This window comes from Bombyx mandarina, chromosome 21, assembly GCF_030267445.1.
Source record: "Bombyx mandarina strain Sakado chromosome 21, ASM3026744v2".
Taxonomy (NCBI): Eukaryota; Metazoa; Arthropoda; class Insecta; order Lepidoptera; family Bombycidae; genus Bombyx; species Bombyx mandarina.
In genome coordinates this window covers 11824369-11850234 of record NC_143227.1, presented here as the reverse complement: position 1 = coordinate 11850234, position 25866 = coordinate 11824369, and the positions used below count along the sequence as shown (strand labels likewise).

Below are 25866 nucleotides of genomic sequence, written 5' to 3'. Positions count from 1 at the left end.
TTTCTGAAATGAAATACGTACTTAACAAATGTTCACGATTGACTTCCACGCTGAAGGAATGACATCGCGTAATAAAAATCAAACCTCCAAAATCATAATTTGCATCTTTACTGGCGGTAGGACCACTTGTGAGTCCGCACGCATAGGTACCGCCACCCTGCCTGTTTCTGCCGTGAAGCAGTTTGCAGTTGCGGTTCGGCTTAAAGGATCAGGCAGCCGGTGTAACTATACTGAGACCTTAGAACTCGTATCTGAAGATGAGTGGTGCATTTAAGTTGTAGATGTAGATATCATCCAAGCAATAAAAAAAGCAAGAGCAATCTTTCAATAGTCTGAAGCTTTCAAATACAAATCTTAAGACAGATTTAATTTATCTAAGTTCATCAGATAAAGAGTGATAGGGCCTCATTTTTTTAGCCATAAATAAATTGTGACAGAAATAAAGGCAAATAAATACTTTTAGTGGATAGCCGCTTGGCTGTGGTCAAATTGCCGATATCTATGAACAATGGTGATCCCTTAACATCCAGTGTCATATAACCCCCTTAATACAAGTTTGCCTAAAACTCCAGCTAGGATCACTTTGTAACGTGAAAAGGTATGTCCAAAAGTTTATTGGATTAACGGATGAAAGCTTTTAAGCCTCTATTGGACTGGGGTAGGTTATTGACCTTTCCTTTGATCAATGAAAAAGAAGAAACAAAAGGTTCAATGCTATAAAGGTTCAATTCAATTTTTTTTACTCTTCTGCTCTCTTCCTTTCATTAATAATCCTCAACGCTGAGGGTCATGGCTTCTCTGAATAACTTTCTCTAGGTCTATCTTGCGCCTACCTGCGGATGCTCTATGGACTAGGCTGTTGAATGTAGAAAGTATTTGGTCCGACCAGCGCTTTGCACTTCTGCCTCTGAGCCTTCTTCTATAATTTTCTATAATATACACATCTACAGTGGTTTTTACGGATGTTCCGTTACAACTACTGAACCATGCATCCGATTGACTTGCAACTTGGTATCCATGTAGAAAATACATGTACTTAATGGATAGGTTAATATTTATATGAGTGTTGGAGTCCCTACACCAGTTGCGGGGGTGTTAATGATGAGAATCTTTGTGGGGGTGAGAAATAATAATGTTAATTTTAAATACCCAGCGAAGCGGACGGGTACAGCTAGTTGTATAATTTTCTATTATTAATATTATTTACTAGTCGCAGAGTTTATAGAAGATGATCTGTATACGTTTTGCTTAAAAGCAACTGTATAACTGTTGATTGAGTCACGCTATTTCAGACTTAGTAGGTCATCGCAGTAGGACGAGTTAGCGGTGCCGTCTGTAAAGGCTTCGGATAGCTCGCCCACTAAAAGGCCCGGACTCTGGGAGAGATGCGTTCCACACCAAAGGACGCTTTGTTGACGCATCGTTCATTTTATTTCTGGTGTAAGGTATTACGCGCGTTCCAGTTTGATGAAAGTATTCTAGAATGCATTCCTAAACTACAGGCATTATTGAACATTTATTATTGACATTACTGATTGGATAGCGAACGGTTAGCCATTCGAAGACTTGTTCATCATTGATCATCATCATCATTAATAGCCTATTTTAGTCCACCGCTGGGAATAGGCTTCTCCTAGTGCACGCCACGAGACCGGATTCTTTGCCTCTCGGCTCATTATCATCAATAAATTGATTAGTTGACGTAAAATAATATCTTCAGGAAGATTCTAAGAAGGTCTCATTGTTAGGTATAATTTATATAGATATATGGCACGAGTGTTACAGTCTAGGTTATTGCCCTGCGTTCGCAAAAGAGTTAAATAATAATTGGAAATGCGTTTCAAATTCGAATAGTGTAAGCTTTGGTGAGAATTTCACTGATCATTTAAAAAACTTTATATCTGTGGCGGACTGCTGGACAAAATACTACGTCACCCCGATGTTGGTCTGCGAAGTCCTCGGCAGCATTCAGTGGCTTATTGGAACAAATACATACTCAAGCCTGATATTAATTTAAAAAAAAACACGTGTGGCACTCTGGCCGCGGTTTAGCATTTTTTTCAACTTATGCAATTATAAGTAGACAATAACAATTTAATATTAAAACAATAAGACCACGCTATATTGATAAACATTAACAAAAGTAAAACATTAACTGTCCCCTTCACACTCATACGCTAGACTGCGCGAGACAGATGGGCAGACTTTTCATGATGCGCATGCAGTGCGACGTCACGCCGCGCGCTTATTCACAAACACTACACAACCGCAACCTGTGAATGTGTTGAACGCGAGCTACATTGTAGGCCGATTTTTTTTTTTGTTCCTACCTATGCTGATAGCCTTGAGAGGCTATTTCAGCTTCGCCCTAACGTTTGTAGGTGAGCTCGCGGGGCTCAACCGGAAAGTTGCTAACACTAGCAAGAGCAATGCTTCGCAGAATCTACCACCGGATCGGAAACGCGACCCACTGAGAAGATCCGGCGAGAAACTCAGTGGGCTGTAGGCCGAGGGGGTGGTGTTAGGTTTTATATTCGTTATGGAATTTCTGGATTCGGTTGCCGCGTTCAAAGCCCGCGATAAAAGTTATGCAGTAGATTAATAATACGCGAAAAAGTATACATTTCTTCAAGGTAAAATCAAATCACTTTTTTAACTATAAAATATATTTGTCGCAACGTTTTTTGAGCTCCAGTAAGTGACAGTTATTTCTCAACGCCTTTAGTTGTTTACGTGCGACCCGAGGTGGTTGTAGCCTTGTTATTTCTTGTTACATTCTGTTTATATTTACGTCTTGTGCTCGTTACTTGTTAATTGTTATAGAACCAAGTAATTCTTTGTTATGTAGTTAATAAATGTGTAGTTGTGTAATGTCTATGTTTGTCGCGTAGGGTTTACTTACGTGTTCCGGTTTGAAAGGTGAAACAGCCGTTGTGACGTTCAATCCAGAATTTCGCCTCATTTTTAAGGTCTGGGACGGGCATTCCCACCCAATCTTGTACGTGTTACGGTAACCACTTAACGTTAGTTAGGCCGTCTTATCCGACCGCGAAGGGGCAAAGAAAGTCCGTTGTCGCCCGAAGCATGTCTTGTCAGATTCCCTGGATTCGCTCTCGGTGCTTTAAGGACCCTCAAGCACCGGTCATTGTCCTCGTCGTGAACTAACCCATAGACACAACCCAGTGAGTTTCTTATCGGACCTTCTCAGTGGGTTGCGATACCAATCCGGTGGTAGATTCTAGGGCTAGTGTTAGTAAATTCTCTCAGGTTGAACCCGAGAGTTCACCAATGAATACGTAGGGGGAAAAAAGGCAGTGAGCTCTTTAGGCTATTAGAACAAAAAAAATGCTATCATACGTTCAACGTTACTTCCCCCGGTGAAGGTCAAGGGGTGACCTGACGGGATTGAGGCCGCGCGGCGCGCTACCAGCGCTCTAGTGCGCTGCCATGGAGTATCATTGAGATAAAAGAGTAACCGGTTGGCGGTGTATCGTGTCCCGACCCAGCAGGCTGGTTCTGGTCCAGCGGGGTATTCCGGGACACCAGCGGCACCATCTGGGTGGGCTGCCGTACCGAGACGGCCGACGTTTCAGAACCTTCGAATCACCTCGAAGGCTCCGTCAGTCAGACGTCCTTGGCTTCAACCGCGGCTTCTGGTTGTAGTGTTGACTGCGGTAGCCCCCTTTATCTCATCCGGATTCTGACTCCGGAGGGGATCGGACGCTTGGGCGAAGAGTGTAAGGGAGTCGTTTAGTGGGTTTTAAAAACATCCTTGGGCCCGCGGTCTCGCAGTCGCAGATCAATCTTCCCCCGCGTCACCCCGCGCGCCCCCTAGGCGCGGGGACCTCGTAGGAGTTTCGGCTCACGGCCCAAAAAAAAACCAAAAACGTTCAACGTTACAACATACAATAGTATATAGAGCACATATCGCATTACAGGTGTTCAAACTCTAGAAAATATATTGTTATAAATTTGAAAACAAGGAATATTCCTATTATTAATGAAATAACTTACAGCATGTAAAGACAATATCTACTTTTAGCATAACAAGTCCGCTTCATATGTGCAATGCAATATTAAAATGAAATTAAATTTCCGACAGTTTTTTTTTAATGTTTTGAACTCGTCCGTGAGGTATCGTGTTGCACATTTCAGGCCAATTATTATACTCGTACCGGACGATGACGTACTCGCCCGGTTTTCAAATTGAGTGGAAGAATAACGGCTAGCTCAGAAGAGTGGGTGGATCCGAAAGCTTAGCCAGAGGGATAGGTTTTGTAATCTATATTGAAGAGAGTTGACTTGCGTGTGATACCACTGGATCGAAATCCCGCTGAGTAAATCCGACAACAAACTCAGCGTGTTATGACCGAAGGGCTACGTCAAACTCTTCTTTGACTTCCACGAGTACGATGACCTATGCTTTGAGATTTCAAATAAAAATTATCTAAGCAATTAAATATTTAAGACAAGCTCATATACTTGGAGGAAGAAGCGACGTATTTGGCAAATTAAAATTGAGACTAAATAACAATTCCACGTATACAAAGTGACGAAGTGGCAGATTTCATACTGACAACCCCCGGAATAAAAGGCATACCGTCTCATCATGAATGCGATTCAGATCCGCAAAATAAAAGTTCAAATGTAAAATATCTACTTGAACAATTCAAAATACCAGACAAGAGATCCGAATACGCAATGTACTTCAACTCGAGTGCTTATAACTTACAATGCTAGCTGTACATGAATACCCACTAGTTGAAGAAATTCTACTATTTTAATACATTACGTAGTCATTTTAAGGTTCACTCAAAGAACTAAGACCGAAAATCTTAACTTCTCACCACATATGTAGAGTTTACAAATGCCATTGACGACGGAAGAGTTAAAAGCTCATTTGTCATTAAGTGACCACCAAAAGCCAAATATGTTATCAGGACGTGAATCCAGGCATCCCTGGAGAACTCAGGTCTTCAAACTGAAACGCATGACTGCTTCGTGGCATTAGTAGGTAGTATGGCGGTACTTACCCATTTGAGCTTACAATACAGCTTCCTATCAGCAAATTAATGAAGCATAGTGTGATTGTTTATCTGATTAATACCTTTAACTCGTGTATTCAACTTCCGATTTGTAATCAATTTTGCTGTCACTGTCTATATGCATTGCTATTGTTCAATACGTGGAAATGTCTATATTCACCTACTGAAACTTACATGAAATCCACTGTTTAGAAGTAGCATATTTACACCTAAAAAGTTTGACACGGAACAGCCCAAGCTTTAAAAGGTCAAATTTCTTCTACGTCATTTATACCGTAAGCACAAATTAGAAGAAAATCCTGACGGTGACCGAGAATCGAACTTAGATGCCATAATCGACCACTACATTTTTTTTTATTGCTTAGATGGGTGGACGAACTCAAAGCCCACCTGGTGTTAAGTGGTTACTGGAGCCCATAGACATCTACAACGTAAAGGCGCCATTCACCTTCGGATATAAGTTCTAAGGTCTCAGTATAGTTACAACGGCTGCCCACTCTCCTTCAAACCGAAACGCATTACTACTACACGATGGACAAGGACATCAAATGTACTAACTTCAACTGTTAATTTACTTTATAAATTAAAATTTCAAACTTTAACTTGCATATTCAATAATTGTTCGTACGCTAATCTGAACAGACGAGTACGACAGTTAAGTTAAACTTAAAACACTTTCGTTTTCATGACGACTTTGTCGGTCAAAAGCTTTTCTGAAACACCCGAGAACCAATTAAATTAATGATATTTTCAAACTTTCGAAAGCTCGCAAAACGATCGCGTTTTAGAATTGATTCACAAGTTACTTTATAGCCGAGAGGATTATTAAATAAAATACAATTTATATTCGCTTGTTTGATTATAATACAAATATTGAAAAGCCTGTCGCTGCATTTTATAGGTTTTTTTTTTTTTTTGCTTAGATGGATGGACGAGCTCACAGTCCACCTGATGTTAAGTGGTTACTGGAGCCCATAGACATCTACAACGTAAATGCGCCACCCACCTCGAGATATAAGTTCTAAGGTCTCAGGTTTTAGGAGTTTGCCAAGATCATATCTCAGTACCCTATATTTTTTTATTTCTTAGATGGGTGGACGAGCTCACAGCCCACCTGGTGTTAAGTGGTTACTGGAGCCCATAGACATCTACAACGTAAATGCGCCACCCACCTTGAAATATATGGTTAATCCTGGAAGTAAATCGTGAATAAAGGTCAGCTTACTCTGCTAGTGCTACCAGTTCTTGCAAACCTATACCTGTAGATACTAACATCATTATTTTCCCACCTCATAGATCGTTTCTATTTCAGTTTGAAGAGGAACAACCGTTTTTTATTGGATTAAAAAGGACATTAGACCCCGCCTATTTCTGCCGTGATGCAGTAATGCGTTTCGGTTTGAAGGGTGGGACAGCCGTTGTAACTATACTAAGACCTTCGAACTTATATCTCAAGGTGTGTGGCACATTTACGTTGTAGATGTCTATGGACTCCAGTAACCACTTAACACCAGATGGGCTGTAAGCTCTTCCATACATCTAAGCAATAAAAAAATACTCCATACTTTTGTCTCAAATTATATTCATACTGCACTAAATATTTGTAATCAGGTAGGTCACGGCGGAGTTTGCCCGTGTGAAGTATTTTAATTATTGCAAAGATGGGTGAAATTTGACTTAGGCTTCATGTTTCGAGGCTATGATGTCTATGGACTTCTGTATGCTCTTAAAAACAATTTGGTCGTGAACTCTATCACGCGTCTATACAACAAAAAAAAATACATGTGTGCAATTCACACGTGGTAGAAGTGAAACCTTCCAAAATTAAAATACAATTATCCTAAACGTCTTAAGTATATGTCAAATTTTGTCATTAGTAAATAATTGTAAGGTAGCGCCATCTGTGAATTGATATTTTAATTTCACGTATAATCCTAAATTAAAATTCACTACAAGAGGTTTCATACACACCTTAGTATTAAAAAATCTCACAGATGGCGCTGTATTAAATAGTATGTATATTTCTGTCTCATTCTTTGCTGGCTTCATCCTACACATTTTTGTATTTGTGTCTCTTACCTGTCGTTTTTTCCGTTGCATCCGGTTTGAAATCACAATGATTCTAAAGAAGTTTTCACTTCAAAAAACTTTTCCTTCGAGGTAAATTATTACAACCATTTCGATACATGCATCATTAAAACGGGTCGAACATTCCCATACACTTAAAATAATTGTTGTATTTCTTTCTACCATTTACTTTAATGGCAGGAACGTGTTTTATAAAGCGAACTCAAATGACTGTTATCACGATACGATTAGATATCAAAAATAAAACAAATTATTATGTACACGTTTCAAGACTATAATTATCTTTAAATGTTTTAGCGCCTTTTAATTTATATTATTGGTTTCTTAAGGTAAAATAGGTGGTGAGGGACTTTATGCTTGTATTTGAGTAATATTTACTGTATAAATTTTAACCGAAGTTGCAGGTTTGAAACTAAACAATGACTATTTTGTTTTCATTATGTCGGTAAGCTGTATGCATGATACCTAAAATATTGTTACGCGCTGGGGTACGGGATAAATAAATGTTCCACCAAAGTACAATTAAAAACAGTATTTAACACTTAGAACACTTAAAACACCCAACAAACACTTTAAATTCTCAATTCACTTCTTCCGCTTCGCTTCAGGTAATCCGTTCGCTGTTTTTCTTCGAGTAGTTCTGATTACTAACTAACTGCGTGCCATCTCTGCAACGTTTTTATAGTCGATGCGACATCCCTAGAATAGTCGAGAACATTCCTCACAAGTCGAGTATTTTCGATGTGTGTGCTTCCGCTATCTGACAATAGATGGCATTGTTCTAGAGGTTACTAGATTATTTGATATTCGTTTCGGCTATTCGGCGATAGATGGCGTTACTCTTACCGGCTTAACAATATGTTTTGATACTTGCGCGATCGTCAGGCTAATGCTATTTTGATAAGTGTTAGCCCTATTTAAGGAACCAATAATATAGATTAAAAGGCGCTAAAACATTTCTGTAGTCAAACATAATTGTAGTCTTGAAACATGTGCATAATAATTTGGTTTATTTGTGATATTTAATCGTATCGTGATAGCAGTAATTTGAATTCGCTTTATAAAACACGTTTCTGACAGACACACTCGTTGAATATCTACTGTTAAATAACTTTTGGAGCCCTTATAAAACAAATCGTCTTGCGTGAGTTACGCCGTACGGTTTACGTCCTTATTGCGAGTTGTTAAGATAGAAAACAGATTGTTATGAATGGAGCTTGAAGACTAGACGTAGGGAAATAGTAAAAATATATGTGAATGCCAATTGAAACATTAATAACTTTCATCTAAATATAATCATAATGCTATAAAACGATAAATACATATTTCTAAATGTTCACGGATGGTTACATCTAGCCTATTTCTGACGCAATAATGAAGACTTCAAATTCAAGGTGTATGTCATTTTTACGTTTTAATATCTACAGTATCAAATAAATGTGCAAACTAATAAATTGTTAACTCGTTAAGTGTAAAAAAAAGGATTGTGTGGTTTTATGAAACCACGGTAAAAGTGAAACTTTTTTTCACATTATAGACATTTAACTCTGACAAACAACATTTACATTAAACAATGAGAAAAACAAACAAAATAGCGTGGTGCATTGGCACAAATGAGTAATAGTCTAAACACTACACGGTCAGCTGCTGCGAACTATTATAGGCGCCGCCATATTTGCCTTGGCTGCTCTGACGAGCGCCTTTCACTTTATCCCTAGTCCGCGGCCGACCGTCACGCGACATGCAACACACAGACGAACAAGTTTGAGACGATGTAATAAAGGCTTCCCTTCAAAAAACACATACCTTATGTTTTCCAAGATTAGTGACAGCGCAACCCAAAACTGCTTCTCGTCCAAGGAAAAACGTGTGATTCCCAATTGGCCGCTCGAACTCTGGCTCTTCGGAAAACTTTTTTGTAGTCATTTGAGCATCTGAAACAATATAAAATATCATAATATATTAAAGCTATATTCGATACGGCAACAGTGTTAAACAAATTGCTCAGTGCCATATGGTTACTACAAATCAATTTTTTTTTCAGATTAATTATGTTATTTGACACATAATTATAATCTTTTGTACACTATTTGTGTAGTTGACCTTCGAAAGAAAATTCCTTTTGAGGTAATTAAGAAAACATAAGCTAGTTGTCTAATTAGTATTGTTATATTATAATCGTTCGTGACCAAGAAAACTGTACAGTATTCGACATGAAAATAATCAAGTCAAAATAAACACGATTCGAAATTTCAGTACCAAAATACAAATTGCCATTGTGTTTTAAGCTATTACATAGCTTTTATCGCCGGCTTTGATCGCGGTGACCGAATTAAGAAATTCCGTAACGAAAATAAAACCTAACACCCCCCACTCCGGCTACTATGTAGCTCACGTTCAACAGATTCACACATTGCGCTTGTGTAATGTTTGTGAATAAGCGCGTGGCGTGACGTCACACTGCATGCACATCATGAAAAGTCTGCCCATCTCTCTCTCGCGCGGTCTAGCTTATGAATGTGAAGGGGACAGTTAATGTTTTGCTTTTGTTGATGTTTATAAATATAGCGTGGTCTTATTTTATTATTGTTTTAATATTAATTTATCAACGTCTAATTATAATTGCATAAGTTGATAAAAAATTCTATGCAATAGCTTTACCGCGGCAGTCCCCGAGTACCACACGACTTTTTTATTTTTCGGTTTTGCGAGTCCGTAGATGCAATTTATATAACTTTTACGGTGCTATCTCGTTTGGTTTTTTACTGATCACAAAAACTACGTATTCGATTCGTATTAAAGTAGTCGAAACATTAGAAATAGTAAAATTACTATAAAACATTTCGAGTTCAAATCGTAAAAGTACTTTTAAATACATATATATGTAACTAATTTAAAATAATAGAATTTCCTGTTATAGACTAGTTCTAGCTACTATTTAACAAACCGAACTGTTAAATTCATTAGTTAGCTCTAAGCTAATTTTTAATTCTTTTTAATACAGAATAATATGAAATCATTCTTTTTTTCGACAAACGCTTTCACTCTTAAAACTGATTTAAATAAAATAATGAAATATGTCGGAAACTCTTGCAAAGCTTGAAACTACAAGAACTCCAAAGCTATGTAAATGAGAGCTTTTTCTAAGCTGTCAAAACAGAGACTACGCTATTCGAAGCTCATCGTGCCTTCATTGCTATAGTATTTAAAATACAGTCTCCTTAAAGTTCTGTTTCCACTATGATAGTGAGGTATATTGTCTAATTATTGTCAAGAACTTTGTAGGCAGCACCATAACTTTACCCTCGGTATTGCATAAGTACATACTTTCCCTTTGGTGTAATATAAGTGGGAAAATCGGTACTACAACAATTTTGCTTAATTCACACTGGCACACTAGTTTTATTTTAAAATAAGAAAATATAAATGTTGGAAATAAAATTGACATAACGATGTTACGAATAGTATTTTTTGAAAAAAATAAAAGGTTTTGTTGTTTAACTAAATATCCACTAGATTTCGCCATACCATTTCGGTAGGCAGCGGCTTGGCTCTGCCCCTGGCATTGCTGAAGTCCATGGGCGACGGTAACCACTCACCATCAGGTGGGCCGTATGTTCGTCTGCCTACAAGGGCAATAAAAAAAAAATACATCCCAAATTACTCAATCATCAATACCAATAATTTTTTTATAAGTAATTGATCTTTCTCTCTCTTTAACTACTAGTGCGAGAAAATATCAAATATCTCTCAAATTCAGAAGCCAAAAAGTTGAGGGTTAACTTCTGTGCTGAGTGTTTTGAAATGTAATATATTTTTTTTAGTGTAGATGGCAAAAATACTCCTAATACATCCAGCTTGAAGCGATTCAAGCTTAACTATTCAGTGATGAAACTTTTTCATAAAGGACTTTACAAAAGAATCACGACTTCTATGATCACGCCGATCTCTTAGATTCAAAATTAAATCTTTAAAATTAGAAATGCTATTAATAATTATCTTAACAATCACTACAAAGGCAAATAGTATAAATATTTTACAATATCTAACCAATAATACTTATTCGGACAAAAAAAGAACCAGATTGTCTTTTAGTATCGTATATTTCATTCTTTGGTACAAATTTTATCCCATAACTTATTTTATTACTGATCAGTTACATTATATCTATAAAACTAGGAATTCTTTAAATTACTCGTTCTGAATCAAAAAAATAGCACCCTGTATTACTGTATCGATATAAAATCTGTAAAGCCTTTATTTTATGTTGCCGGTATTTATTATCACTGTATAAATAAATAATAATGTGTTAAACCACAACTATGCGATATGAAAACACGTTTCCCCGGAATAACCAATAAAAGGCATCTTATCCCACCTTTCACCCGTACCGCATTTAACAAGCAATCATCCTAAACTCGCAATCAAATAAAAACACAGAACTCGCGAAAGCGCGGAAACCGCTCGAACGCACAGTAAAAACGAAAATGGAACTGTAATAAAAAGGTTACATAAAAAACAACGGCCTGTATAAAGTTGACGTGGCGGCGAAACGTCAAGCGACACACGAGCGTCGATGGCGGTACCTAGCACCTGTCACCGAATGCTAATACAAAACGCGTGTTATACACAGAGGCTTATAGAACCATTTTTTGTTTAATTTTCTTACGCACCTTTTAACAATAAGGATATTAATTTAAATACGGACTATTAGTAGAATACATTCTAGATTTCACAACGCCTTCCTTACCACCAGAAACAGAAAGAGATAGAGAAAATTGTGCGGGAGAAAGTGGTACAGAAAGGTATACTTAAACATTCAAAAAATTTTTTTTTATTTGTGATTTTTTTTATTATTTTTTTCCTCTTACTTTTAATATTGTCTATCGATATTGTTATCTTATTCACAACCACTCTTAAGCAAGTTGTGTTCACACCCGAAAGGGTGAAGTCTATAATCTATAATATATTTTTTTCTAAATAAGTTCAATGGTTATGTAGATTTTATCCAGTTGTGTGAACATAATAAATAAATAAAGTAGGACGAATATTACGTAGTATATTATTGTCACAAAATCGAAGAAATTCGTTTGTATGTGGGCGTATTAACAGCTACTCATAGCTTCCAGGGTACATACACATCACAAGGTAATCTGCGGGAGGAGTTCGGAGAAAACGGATTTAGTTATTCTAGCTGTCATTTAATATAAGATGTTTGACAACGACGTGAATTGCGTCAACGAGATTTTCAAGGAAATCTTCCGTAGAAATTACGGACAATATTATCCAGGCCGGTTTTGCTCTTGGCACAGCCCGTTGGGTTTATCGCCAAATCTTCCCTGTGGGTCGTGATTAGGTGTTAGCAAACTTTTCCCCTCCTAGCCCCTCTTGGGTTCGTCGGCCCATCCTAGTCCGGACAAATTTTCTTTGCAAAAAAAAACGAACCGTTGGTCTGCTAAGCTATTACGCCTAGCTGGTGGAAAGTTGACCTCAAGCAAGATTTTATTTAAAATATCCTTTGGAAGATATCTTCTGCAAAGTGTTATCCCCGTGTTTTGTACCGTATGGCCCTTATGGACTACCCTGATATATTTCCATTTCATCATCCATATCTTGTAACTACAGCGTGTTCTTAGACCCACCTAGCACCCACCATGCGGCTCTGATAAGCTCGACAAGGTAAGGTCCCTATTTAGAGTCCGATTTCCAGAATCTACGGTCTAGATGTGCTTATTTTTGTCTGTCTAGCACGAATATGTGTATGTTTTCAATCCACATTTCACTATAGATAATCTTCGCTTACAATTATTCTGTGTGGATATTTGGCAGAAACAAATGACTTCTATTTTTTATGAATATAAATCGGGATAAGACAATTTCGATATGAATTATGCTCGTCCCTATGAAATTCCAGTCTAACTGTTTTGAAGAGGCCTTCGCTCGATGTCTGTAATTGACCTAGTAGTGATATCTCGGACTACTACCTGAGTCAAGACTAGCAATTTAATGAACTAATGGTGGTAGGACCTCTTGTGGGTCCGCACGGGTAGGTACCACCACCCCACCTATTTCTGCCGTGAAGCAGTAATCCGTGTCGGTTTGAAGGGTGGGGCAGCCGCTATAACTATACTGAGACCTTAGAACTCATATTTCAAGGTGGGTGGCGCATTTACGTTGTAGATGTCTATGTGCTCCAGTAACTGCTTAACGTTAGGTGGGCTGTGAGCTCGTCCAACGAATTAAGCAATAAAGAAAAACATCTTATTCGCCAGTCGTCGAAGAGAGATGCAGAGCTATTCCTTCTATAGACTCACTGCAGCACAGTTCTTCTAGGTCTACTGTGAATAGCCTGTATAATGTGGATATGGAATCTATTATATTAAATCATTCAAACATTTAATGTTTACTACATCGTATGCTAGAAAAAAAAATACCCAGTACTATAATATCCCTGTACGCTGTGTGCATTACTAATCTAAATCATACGTTATGGACGTTTTTGCCGGTTAGGGTACCCCTCTGTATCGTCCCATAAGGAACTTCGTTCTAAAAGAACCACTTTTTTAGGTTAGCCTACCTTTCAGGGCCATGGTGGGTAACAAAGCCAGGGCCTGCAGCATCGACCAGAAGCACGTCCTCTCGATCCTCATCACGGATACATTAACTATTCACAAAGTATCACCACGAACCGTACGATTCACATAGCACTCGCCCGGTCTCCCATTTAAGGGCTCATTAATTTCCCGGGTGAAACTCATTTATTCCTTGGCCTTTCATTTATTTTATAACACTCAAGAGATTAATTTAATGTTTTTTTATTTACCTATAACACACAGTAAATGTGATATTTTGAGCGGAGCAATTTAATAATTTTTTTACCTACTTCAAAAAAGGAAGATTCTTGTATTGTGAACAGTTTTCTTTTGATTGTTTGAAAGCTGATGCTTCTTATGTGTGTTCCCGTTCAAATTCAGTAAACAAGATCTGACTAGTAATTTTTAAGTTATTTTTAATAGCGCATTTCTGTCTTCGACTGCATTGATGATTTAGGTACTTGAAATGGTTTATTTTTTAATTGTATTGTATTTTTACTATTAATAAATATGATGCTTAAAAACTTCATATAGAAGCTACAATGTACTTTACAGTACTATGTAAACACAGTTATACATAATGATTTAGACTTGAGGTTTGAGCTTTCCAAACAAGCTCCAAATGTTACGCTTAAACAAACAGTAAAAGTTTATTAATTAATTCATTCGTAACTTTCAAAAGTCAACATAATCTCACTCAAATTTGTATTTGTTTTATACGAAGTTCAATTTGAAAATTCAGATTTCATATATTTCTATTCGTATATATAAATATCTTTGTGAGATTAGTTTCGAGAACAGAAGATTCTGGTCTCGAACGGTTTAAGATATCTTTATATTTTTTATACTGTAAATTGGTTCTCTGACGTTTTAGTTATTTGGTGTATTAAAAACAGATTGATGATATATTTTTAAACGAATATTTTCAGATACGTATTTTTCTTATCAGAATAATAAAGTCTTAACGAAATTTCTCATACAACGAACGTTTTTGTCTATTGATAACATTATATCAATACTTTCTCTTCTATATAACAAATATTTCTTCTATAAAGAAAGATACTATATTATATATAGAAAGATTTATAGATAATAAAAGGATTTTAAATCTTTGTTTATGTGAATACCGTAAACATATTTAAAATCGTTAATTTTCATATAAATATCTTTCGTTTCTGCAAGGCATTAATCTTCTAACCAATTACCGGATTTTATCAACAAACGCTTTGCTGTGCTCCAAACGTAATTATGAACCCTCATTGTTTTCCAGAATATTAGAGAAATTCCATTGTAAGACTAAGATAAATAGCCTTCAGGAATTTTATAATATATTTCTACGGTATTCCTGTACCAAGAAATCCTTTCGTAAGGCTACCGAGATGTTTAAGAAAATTCTGTTATCTTCGACAGTAAAACTAGTCACTACAACTAATATTATACACAATTCACGAATATTAAAAATATTACACCAAATTTAGTTTGCATTTATACACATAGATCGCAACAAGTCGCGTATCAAGCCGTAGGAGAGCGTACTGATACGCGTCCGCTTCGTATCGCGTCCCGTAGCACACTGAGCCGCGTAGTCTCGTAGCGCACACAACTACGCCGTAGACACAGCTACAATTCACATGAAAAGGTTACGCTCCACCGTTTAAACCTTGCGCCTTTTGCATGAATAGGATACGAATGTATGTTTTTTCCGGAGTTTCATTTACGAAACAAAGGCCGTTTGGATTTCCTCGTCTCATTTATGAAACATAGGCGTTTAAATGGCTGCTGGTCTCGCGGTGCTCATTTCATTTCATTACACCTCATTTACACGCTAAAATAACGGTTTACGGGCCGATTTTAATAAGTATATTAAGTTTAACATTAATTTAATGCAGAACCGTGCAATAAGTGTGCTTAAACATTTGCATGTTTGCAGCGTTTGGCGTTTTTGTGCTTTCACGATTAGCATATACCAAAGCCAGTTTGCTAACATACAGTTAAAAGTCAATACGGAATCGTTCTTGATTTCATTGGCTGATTAACTGATAATTAATGTTATCTCAGTACCTCCACTCATGTAGACACATGAGATCAGAGACTAGACTCTTTAAAACATTTTTATTATAATTGAGTTTTGCAAGTGTCCCATTCTTCAAGCTAAGCGCTTGATTTTTCCGCGACAAAAATGTTGGATGGATAAATAGACAGATAAATAGAGTTTAAGAACCACTGCTCGAACCATCTCTCTCGATACGAGTGAACCGGCTATTTGTGCCATTATCCACGGATTTCTAAAAAACTAGCTCACCTACCAACATCAATACATAGTATAAAACAAAGTCGCTTTCTCTGTCCCTATATCCCTATGTATGTTTAAATCTTTAAAATTACGCAACGGATTTTGATGCGGTTTTTTTAATAGATAGAGTGATTGAAGAGGAAGGTTTATATGTATAATAACATACATTAAATAGTGGAGAAATATTGTTATTTTTGAGGTTTCTAATGTGATGTCGTAAATAATCAATAATAAAATTTCATGTTTCCGAAGCGAAGCGAGAGCGGGTCGCTAGTAATCCAATAAAAACAAAATACAATCTATCGTCGTACAATCCAAAACCACAATATTAAACATTATAATGAATTAGATAATTACCAAAACAAATAGATTATTAAACACAAATAAATAATCGTGTACTGTATCCATTTTTTTTTCCTTTGGGGTGTGAACGATCTCACACCCCACCTGATGTTAAGCGGTTACTGGAGCCCATAGACATCCACAACGTAAATGCGCCACACACCTTGAGATATAAGTTCTAAGGTGTCCATGTTTTCTTTGAATGCTTTTTAAATGTCATATTCGGTTAGTGAACCTTTTACCTTGACTTGTTGGCTTTTGGTTGAAGAATTGTGAACATAACTCCGGTGTAAATAAAAAAAACGCGCTACTGTTAAAAACTGAGACGCTACCCGGAGAAAAATCTGTTACGCATTTCTTATTATATTTTTAGTCTGATTAAAGAATATAATTTACAGTGCTGAGATGAATCTGGATGCGGATGAACAATTTTCAAATCTTAAGATTAATATGTTAGTTAATTTACATAGAAAATCTGTGTGAAAATTACAAAAAGACTATAGAAACGTATGTAAAGTTCACTGTCAAAATGGCGCAGTCTTTTGAGGTTATGAAAATTCATATTAAATAGAAGATAAAGCCAATATGTACTACTAATAATTTATTCAGTGTCAGTACAAAATATATAATTTGATGTATAAAACACCTAAACCACAATGATCAAATGATAAAAAAGGTCAAGTCGCCTTCCTTTCTTTCGACAAATGTTCGACAAATGAATTAGTAATGTCCACTTTTGACATTCAATTTGTGTTTTTGTCGTATCATCCAATTATTATTGAAATGTCAAAAGTAAGTGGTAAGTTTGTTTATTTCCATTAAAGGATTCGAATCAAAAAACGCTTATGAAGGATATAATGTGTTAATTTTTATTTGATGTTTCTTCTTTTCATACTTTGGCTATTGAGTTTTTTTTTAATCATGAAGCCATTACTAATGTTGTGGGTTTCTATATTCTAATGTACTATAGTTATTAGAGATAATTTTGTATCTATAGCCGTTTCATGTTAGAATAGCTATTGAGATTTTGAACATGTATCTGAAACTGAGTCGACAGTCGTGCCCAAACATATGACCACCATGACCATAAGAGGTATAAGATCATCTCTCACAGCAGTTCATACTTTGCTTTTCATTTGTTAGCTTATACAGTACTGTATTCATCTATTTTTTCCTTTACTTATTCGCTGGTAACCTAAGAGGCTATTTCAGCTACGCTCGGACGGATAGGTGAGCTCACGGGCTCGGCCTGAGAGAATTTGCTAACACTAGCCCTAGCAAGAGCAGTGCTTTGCAGAATCTACCACTAGATCAGAATCGCGACCCACTGAGAAGATCCGGCGAGAAACTCAGTGGATTGTGTTTATGGGTTAGTTCGCTCGCCGAACTCTTCGTCATTATCGACGAGTCCGACGAGGAACTGTATTGATACATCACATCGGACTAGAGACCATACTATATAAAACCACTGCATTTATCCACAGTGCGTTTGCAAAGATCTTTTTGGCGGACCATTCGGCTTTGGAATGAGTTCCCCTCTACATACTTCGGGAGCGCTATGACCTGTTCTTCTTCAAACGAGGCTTGCGGAGAGTAATTAACGGTAGGCAGCGGCTTGGCTTTGAGCTTGCATTGCTAACATCCATGAGCAACCGTAACCAATCCCCACCAGGTGGGCTGTATACTTGTCTGCTTACAAGGGCACTATTTTTTTTTTATAAATGTAGAAGAAATAAAACAAACTTTTTAGACAACCAGATTTTTTTTGTATATAAAGTAACTCTACTTATATGTAATCATAATTATTCGATTTCACTAGATACAGATATTTTTTTAGTGTAGGTACCGCTGTTTGGACAGGCAATGGCTGTCCCAAGGTAAAATACCGCAATTAATTTTGGGTACGTTCCGTCACAAAAAAGACAGAAGCATTAGTGAAATGTTAAACAGATATTAATTATTTGTGTGAAGCATACACGACAAAGTGATATGGTATGAAGCGGATTGGCCTTTGATATTGTTGGCGTCCGTGAATTACGGTGGTTACTAACGGTAACTGGTGATTTACTGGTGGTAGGACCTCTTGTGAGTCCGCGCAGGTGGGTACCACCACCCTGCCTATTTCTGCCGTGAAGCAGTAATGCGTTTCGGTTTGAAGGGTGGGGCAGCCGTTGTAACAATACTTGAGACCTTAGAACTTATATCTCAAGGTGGGTGGCGCATTTACGTTGTGGATGTCTATGGGCCCCAGTAACCACTTAACACCAGGTGGGCTGTGAGCTCGTCCACCCATCTAAGCAATAAAAAAAATTCAAATTAGATATGTAGTAGTGATATCTCCTCCTTGCATCGATAATCCTCAATGCTGAGGGTCGTGACCTCCTTCAATAACTTTCTCCTAGATTATCCTACGCCATCTCTGCTACGCGGATGGCATCGTAGACTGAAGTGTTGAGAGTAGAGCGTATCTGGTCCGACCAGCATATAGGACTTCTGCCTCTGGCCATCTTCCCCATACCTTGCCTGTTGCAAGCATCTTTTCTAAATTGTCTCCTCTTTTTCTGGCTACTAGAGTTTATACCAAAATTGACGTCATAGTCATAGACTTTGATAAAGGATCCGTACAAACACGATACATCAAAAGTATAAGCCATTACACGAAACTGAATAAACATTGTATGAGCAAACCAATATTTTCATCCATCAAAGCACAACCTTGTCCGTTCGAAAAATCTTCCATACAAATAGGTACGATTTTTTTCTGTTTTATCTACGCAAACTCACAAACAAAATGTTTTTGTTTGCTCTGTAAGAAAAACAAGAGCTTATGAGTCTTGATGCGCCCACGTGTGTGTACGTTGCCTATAGTTTATCTTCATTAGCAATATTTTTGCTGTTTATATTAAGGTACGTGCGAGCATATTTTTATTGCAATTTCTTCTTCTTCGTCGCTTTCTTCATTGCTGAAGGTCGTGTCCCTGAAACTTGACCGTTGCCTGTCTCGTGAGCTGTTTCCATCTCGTCCGGTCCTCAGCTGCTCGAATGGCGGTTGCGACTGGCAACCCAGTTAGAGCGGTTACTTGATCACACCAACGGCTAGGTAATCGGCCGCGGGGTCTCTTTCCTTCTACTTTGCCCGTCACAATCACTTTGTCCAAGTTATCTGACTGTCGGCGGGCAATATTTTTTTATATATTATTATTTTTATAATATATAAAATAAAATATAATAATTATTGCAATATGTGGCTGCAAATCTTACAGGCAATATTTTAACTGATGCTAGCAATATGCATCGGCAAAAAATGTTTTTACTGGAAAATATAGCCAACGTGTTCAGTGTTTTGTTGGAAATATCTCAAATTACTATCTGCCAGAATTCATTTGAAATATTACGAACAAATTTCTTTGTTTTTATGTTTACGTATTATATTTAGACTTATAAATGTTGCGTATTTAGAGCAAGAAATTACTAGTACCATGACATATTAAAAAATAAAGTCGCAAAATCCCTTTGTCTATATTTATGAAGATTTTAATATTTGAAACATTCACAGTCATTGTACTCAAGAGGCCAAAGATGCGTTTATAACTAAAAGTGCATTTCGAACTATATCAAAAATACAAGCCGTTATCTGCTGATTTACCTATTTGCTTACCTATTCTTTATTTACCTATTTACCTATTTTTTTACTTTTTACCTATTTATTTAAACGAATACTCCTTTCATACACATCGACAAATGTAACTCAATTTAACTAAAAACATTAATTGTCCTTAAAATCCTTCAAAACTAGACCCAAGGAACATCCATACAAAATGTCAAATACCTTACATGTATTGCATTCAATAAATCAAGAGTGGCAACAAAAGCCAATTTACAACCTATACGGTTTCAGAAATACCATTAAATCTGCCCGCACAAGGTACTGTTAAGGTAATTTTGTATATATTAAGTCGGTACGTTGGAAACTTTGGTCATTAGAATAAGGCTATGTGTGAGTGCTGGGCGGTTGTTATATCTGCGGACCGCGGGCAGGTGGGACCACATTTGTTTGTGGTGCAAATTACAAGATTTAGAACTTTTTAAAACAATCCGCGCACGAACTTTCGTGTGCGTCGGTTTCTGAGAGTAATATTTCGAGACATATTATGCTTTTGACGTCGCCTGTAAAGTCAAGTGACTTTGGAGATATTGGGGAGTGTTTAATTGGGCAAAGTGTACTCTTTAAGCTAGACTCGGATTATTCGAAAACTTTTTTTTTATTGCTTAGATGGCCACAGCCCAACTGGTGTGAAGTGTTTACTGGATCCAATAGACATCTACAACGTAAATGCACCACACACCTTGAGATATAAGTTCTAAGGTCTCAAGTATAGTTACAACGGCTGCCCCACTCTTCAAACCGAAACGCATTACTGCTTCACGGCAGAAATAGGCAGGGCGGTGGTGCCTATCCGCGCGGACTCACAGAAGGTCCTACTACCAGTACGCAAATTTTAATTTTGCGGGCTTATTTTATTCCTTCACCGTGGAAGTCAATCATGAACATTTATTGAGTACGTATATCATTAGAAAAATTGATGCCCGCCTGGGATTCGAACGCCGGTGCATCGCTCAACACGAATGCACCGGGCGACTTATCATTTAGGTCGTGACGATTTCGAAGCTGCGTCTATTTCAGATAGAGATATCTATCCAAAAATTGATTTCTATTTCCAATATTTTAATCTGATTCCGCAAGATGCTCTAGATTTTTTTAACCTAAAGATATTTGTTCTATCCATATTATACTAGAAAGAAACGAAAACGATATGCATAATATGTCCAGAATATTTAACTGAACCTTTGTTCTTTAGCCGCGTCACTCGTCACCAAAGGCCATAGTTAAATTATTTGGAGCTTATATGGACGCTCTCAACCATTTTGTATTATTTATTGGGCAAAGCCAAGTTGCTGCCTATCGTTGAGTACTTTCTGCAAAGCGTCATTTGAAAAAGGACATGTTTTTTTTTTTTTTTTTATGATTGAAAGATTACTGGTGGCCCGGAGGCCTTTCCAGTTTCACCAGGACAGTTGGGCGAGCAAAGGCTCAGCCAGGAGGGGTGGGATTTGCTAGCAGCTACCCGAGCGCCTCCGAAGGAGACCTAACAGCTCAAGAGTAGCTGCTTCGCGAATGAATCTACTACCGGATCGGAATCGCGACCCGCTAAGAAGATCCGGCGAGAAACTCAGCGAGCTGATTCATGGGTTAGGTTGCACGGCGAACTCTTTGTCGAGTTCGACGAGTACGGTTACCGAGGTCCCTAAGCCTGCTCCTAGAGCTGAAGGCGTCTAGTGCAAAGGTTATTGGATCTGATGGATCCGTAAGGACATGTCTAGGGCGTCGACGGTGACTGGCTCCTGCATGATCAGGATTCGGGGAGTAGTCAGCGGCGGCTACGATAAGGCGATTATCATGACGCATAGCCTTATCGAAGTACCGTTCCGACGCTGACTTCATGTATTTCTGTATAGATTCGAGGCCCAGGTCGTCGTGTAGGTCAACGTTCCTCACGAACCACGGAGCTCCGACGGCTAACCTGCAAAAGCGAGATTGTAGAGATTGAAGGGTGTATATGCGTGTGCGGGCCGCGTGAGCGAACATCACACTCGCGTAAGTCATGACGGGCCTTATGCAAGTTTTGTAAAGTGTCACCTTGTTCCGAAGGGACATTTTACTCCTCTTACAGATCATGGGGTAGAGCCTACTGAGAATAAACGCGGCACGGTCACGGACTGATTTTATATGCGGGCGGAATGTCATCGATGCATCCAGGGTAACGCCCAGGTACTTGACCTTCCTGGCCCAGGGTATGGATTGACTAAAGAGAGTAATCGGGGGTGTGAGATTCCTCCTCCTAATACGGGAGGAAATCCGTGTGGAGCTTCCCCTCTGGAATAGCACCGCATTACTTTTCGCTGGGTTGATGTCTATGCGCCATTTTTGGAACCACTGTCCTAGGGCTAGGGCTGCGCTCTGAAGCTTCTTCGCGATTAGGGACTTGTTTCTACTGGAATAGTAAACAGTCGTGTCGTCGGCGAATAAAGTTAAATGGGTCGGCGGCGACCGGGGAATATCGTTAACGAATAAGCTAAATAGGAGGGGTGAGAGGACAGAGCACTAAGACTAACTGCTGTATTTCAGTGATATGAAAAATAATAATATCAAAACATACCTATATTCCTGCGTGTTACAATTTGGCACTATGGCTAATTTAAACATCAAAGCAAACCGTATAGTAATTAAATTGATACGATCTGGTCCTTTATATTTGCTGAAGAGCAATGTCATTATAATTTCAGCTAAAGTAATTTGTTTATCTTATCGGAAATATGATAAAACAATATTCGGGTGCCGACCGTCGTCACGCCGAGAATGTAAAACAAATTTTATAACAACAGATCTTCGAGTGTCTTCGCTCACGAAAATCCCTACTGTCTATACCGCAGCGAATCTGTCAGTTATCAGAATTACTATTCCAAAGAGTGTTGTCTTAATTATTCCTTTCACAAATTGGACCGCACACTAAAAGCTTAGGCTCGCTAACTACCAAACTTTTAGCTATTATATGTCAAAACAAGTTTCATCGGTCCTCGTGTAATACTTAGGCTGTCTTCTCTATCTCTGTGTCGCATACGACAACATTAAGATTATGGTCATACTTCTGCAAGCTTCGAAGTTTTTTTTTATTTGCCCTTATAGGCAGACGAGCATACGGCCCATCTGATGATGAGTGGCTACCGTCGCCCATGGACTTACCGCAATACCACAAGCCTCATTTGAAGAAAGACATTTAACCCCCCGGAGACACCGTGGAGGGGAGCTCATTCCATAGCTAGATGGTACGTGGCAAAAAAGACCTCTAAAAACGCACTGTGGATGACCGCAGTGGCTCCAGGTAGTATGGATGAACTCTAGTCCGGTGGCGGGCAGTGCGATGGTAAAAACGAGATGATCGTATCGAACAATTCCTCAGAGCACTCCCCAAGTGATAGTGCAACTAAATCAGACACTTTACAAATTCATATACCCAGATTTATTGACATTTAATTTTCTTACTAAGGAATTTTGTTATGGCATGTGGACTGTTAAGGTACATCAACTGGTAAGTTTTAATAAAAACTCTATTTAGGTTAAGTATCATGAGATAAATATTACTAAAATAACGAACTTCTTCACCTTCATTCCGAATCGTTACTGTCACAAAGCCAGTGGATTAAAATGTAGGATACGGACAACAAATTGATGAGCGCCGAACAGTCGATAGGCAGATACGAAGGAATTTCCGAGATCTCATTTATATATGCCCTTTGACGCCCTCACTTCAACTCTGCACAGTAGGGTTTGGTTTCGGATACTTCAAGAAAAAATATTTTTATTTTTAAACATTCGTGTCTACATAGAAAAAAAAAAGACACATGGATAACAGAGTCCATAGATATACTTATATGTACGCTGCCGATCGAAGAAGCTAATCTCAATACCATACAAATTTTAATGTTCTATTCTACCCCTCAAACCGAAACGTGTAATTGCTTAGCAGTGAAAATAAACAAAACCGCGCTACCAGGAGATGCGGTCTCCCATGCGGTTCAAATTTTGGGATATTTAACGACGGAGGGAAAATCTTCCACCGAGCGGGTGTTATTGCTCGATAGACCGACGGTCCGAATGTTGTTGTTCGGAACTTTTATATATGCGCTTTATCTTGAAAATGTCGTAAGCGAGATTCAGGCATCTATCAATTATCTTGCGTTGTATGATGGCTACCCGCCACAAAATCACTGGCAGAATCAGAAGAAATGTAAGAATTAATAATGGAAAATCAATCGGTATGAAATACGGGCTTGAAGAGATCAGTTCGCATATCTTTAGTATACCAGTTGGGTAGAGCTATGTAAGAATCAATTTAGGCAATGTACTTCAATATCTCTGAATCATGTCAAAGTATTCAGGCGTGAACATGAATTTGAAGGTTCTATCTTTGTGTCATTCGAACGATAACGATAATATTGGGCCTGTGAAGTATTACTTTTTACTTTTCCTTTTTCTAATTTCCAGTGCACCACACCTTTAGTAACCTAACACTTTTCTTAACTGTGAACCTTCATAGACTGAGGTCCAATAAAGCAATGCTATAAATTTATCGTGGTTATATTTATGGCTATCAAAATTTAATAGACAAAACACTTAATTCATGATAAAATAAAAAAATTGTAGGGTATTTCTAAAAATTAGAATAAAAATCGTGCGCATGCCACTTGGTGCACGTGAAAGAAGTGAAACTTCTTTGCCGGTGGTGTGGTATGGTGGTTTTCTTCATTTTTCATCCTTAAATCAAACTTCTTTTGCAATAGGAAATGCTGTGTATAAGAGAAACGACCTAAATCACTTTGTCCTTTTCTTCTCTCCACGGTTGAGTGGTTCGCGAGACGGTCTGTCTATTTCCTACTCTCGCTCATCCTAAATCGTATCTTTTCTCGGTAGTCGTAATGAATCTGTCGTGAGATAAATTTTGCTAGACTGGACTCCTCCTCCGTACGTCGTATTCCCCAGTTCTGAGGGTCGTGACCTTTACTGAGCACTTTTGTTAGGACTATGAAGGGAAATGAAGTGAAGTTATGAAGTGAAGCTTCATAAATAACTAAGTCTAGTCATTCCAGTTAAAGAAATGATGCACTTACACGTTCGTCAACACAAGGCACTTCGCTTCCAAACTTTGAACATTAAACAAACAGTTTTTAGTTAGAATAAAAATAATATACTGTGTATGAGTGCAAATGATCCCTTACAAGGCTGGCGATGTTAGGTTGCTTACTGATGGATATCTTAAAGCTTGTATGTTGAAGTGGCTGCACTTATTTGCAACTAACTTACATTTGACTAGTATGGATGTATCATCGTACAGTAATTACAAATTGATTGACACATTCCCGTTTTGTCTCTTTTATTTAGCTTGTAGGTAGACGAGCATATGGTCCACCTGAATGTGAGTGGTCACCGCTGCTTTTTTTTTCCTGCCCTATGCTGATAGCCTTGAATGGCTATTTCAGTTTCTCCTTGACGTGTAGGTGAGCTCACAGGGCTCAAGTCGGAGTGTTGCTAACACTGGCCCTAGCAAGAGCAGTGCTTCGCAGAATCTACCACCGGATCGGAAACATGACCCAGAGAGAAGATCCGGTGAGAAATTCAGTGGGCTGTGTATATGGGTTAATTTACTCGTCGACACCTTTGCTTATGACATTAGCTATAACGGGGGCACAGCCAAACTGCTGTGTACCGAGTATCTTAAATGTAGCTTTAACAGTAGATTATAAACTTGTACCTCTTCATAAAGACAATGTTGTGAACGTTGAGTGATGTTAAAGAAGTTTTTACAGTTAAATAGTTTTTTTTATTCCCAATTTTGTAGTTTCGCTCCTGTTAAGAATCAGCGTGAGATTCGACGTTTGCTCCTTTACA

The 25866-nt window shown here is 38.0% G+C and overlaps 1 protein-coding gene across 3 annotated transcripts in view; it reads right to left on the bottom strand.

Moving 5' to 3' along the window:
• LOC114240958 (limbic system-associated membrane protein) overlaps positions 1–15211 on the bottom strand; it is a 65859-nt gene extending 50648 nt beyond the window's left edge. Inside the window, exons 1-3 of one of the 3 annotated variants that reach the window (XM_089736448.1) lie at positions 15194–15211; positions 13711–13956; positions 8940–9067 (exon numbers count right to left, since the gene is read on the bottom strand). In XM_089736448.1, coding sequence (XP_089592574.1) covers positions 8940–9067; positions 13711–13783 — 201 coding nt within the window. In that variant the 5' untranslated portion in view covers positions 13784–13956; positions 15194–15211. Of the gene's footprint in view, positions 1–8939; positions 9068–13710; positions 13957–14931; positions 15040–15077 lie in introns of those variants that run through there. The other 2 variants (XM_028171655.2, XM_089736447.1) reach the window with 2 other exon arrangements.
• Positions 15212–25866: the final 10655 nt, after the last annotated feature.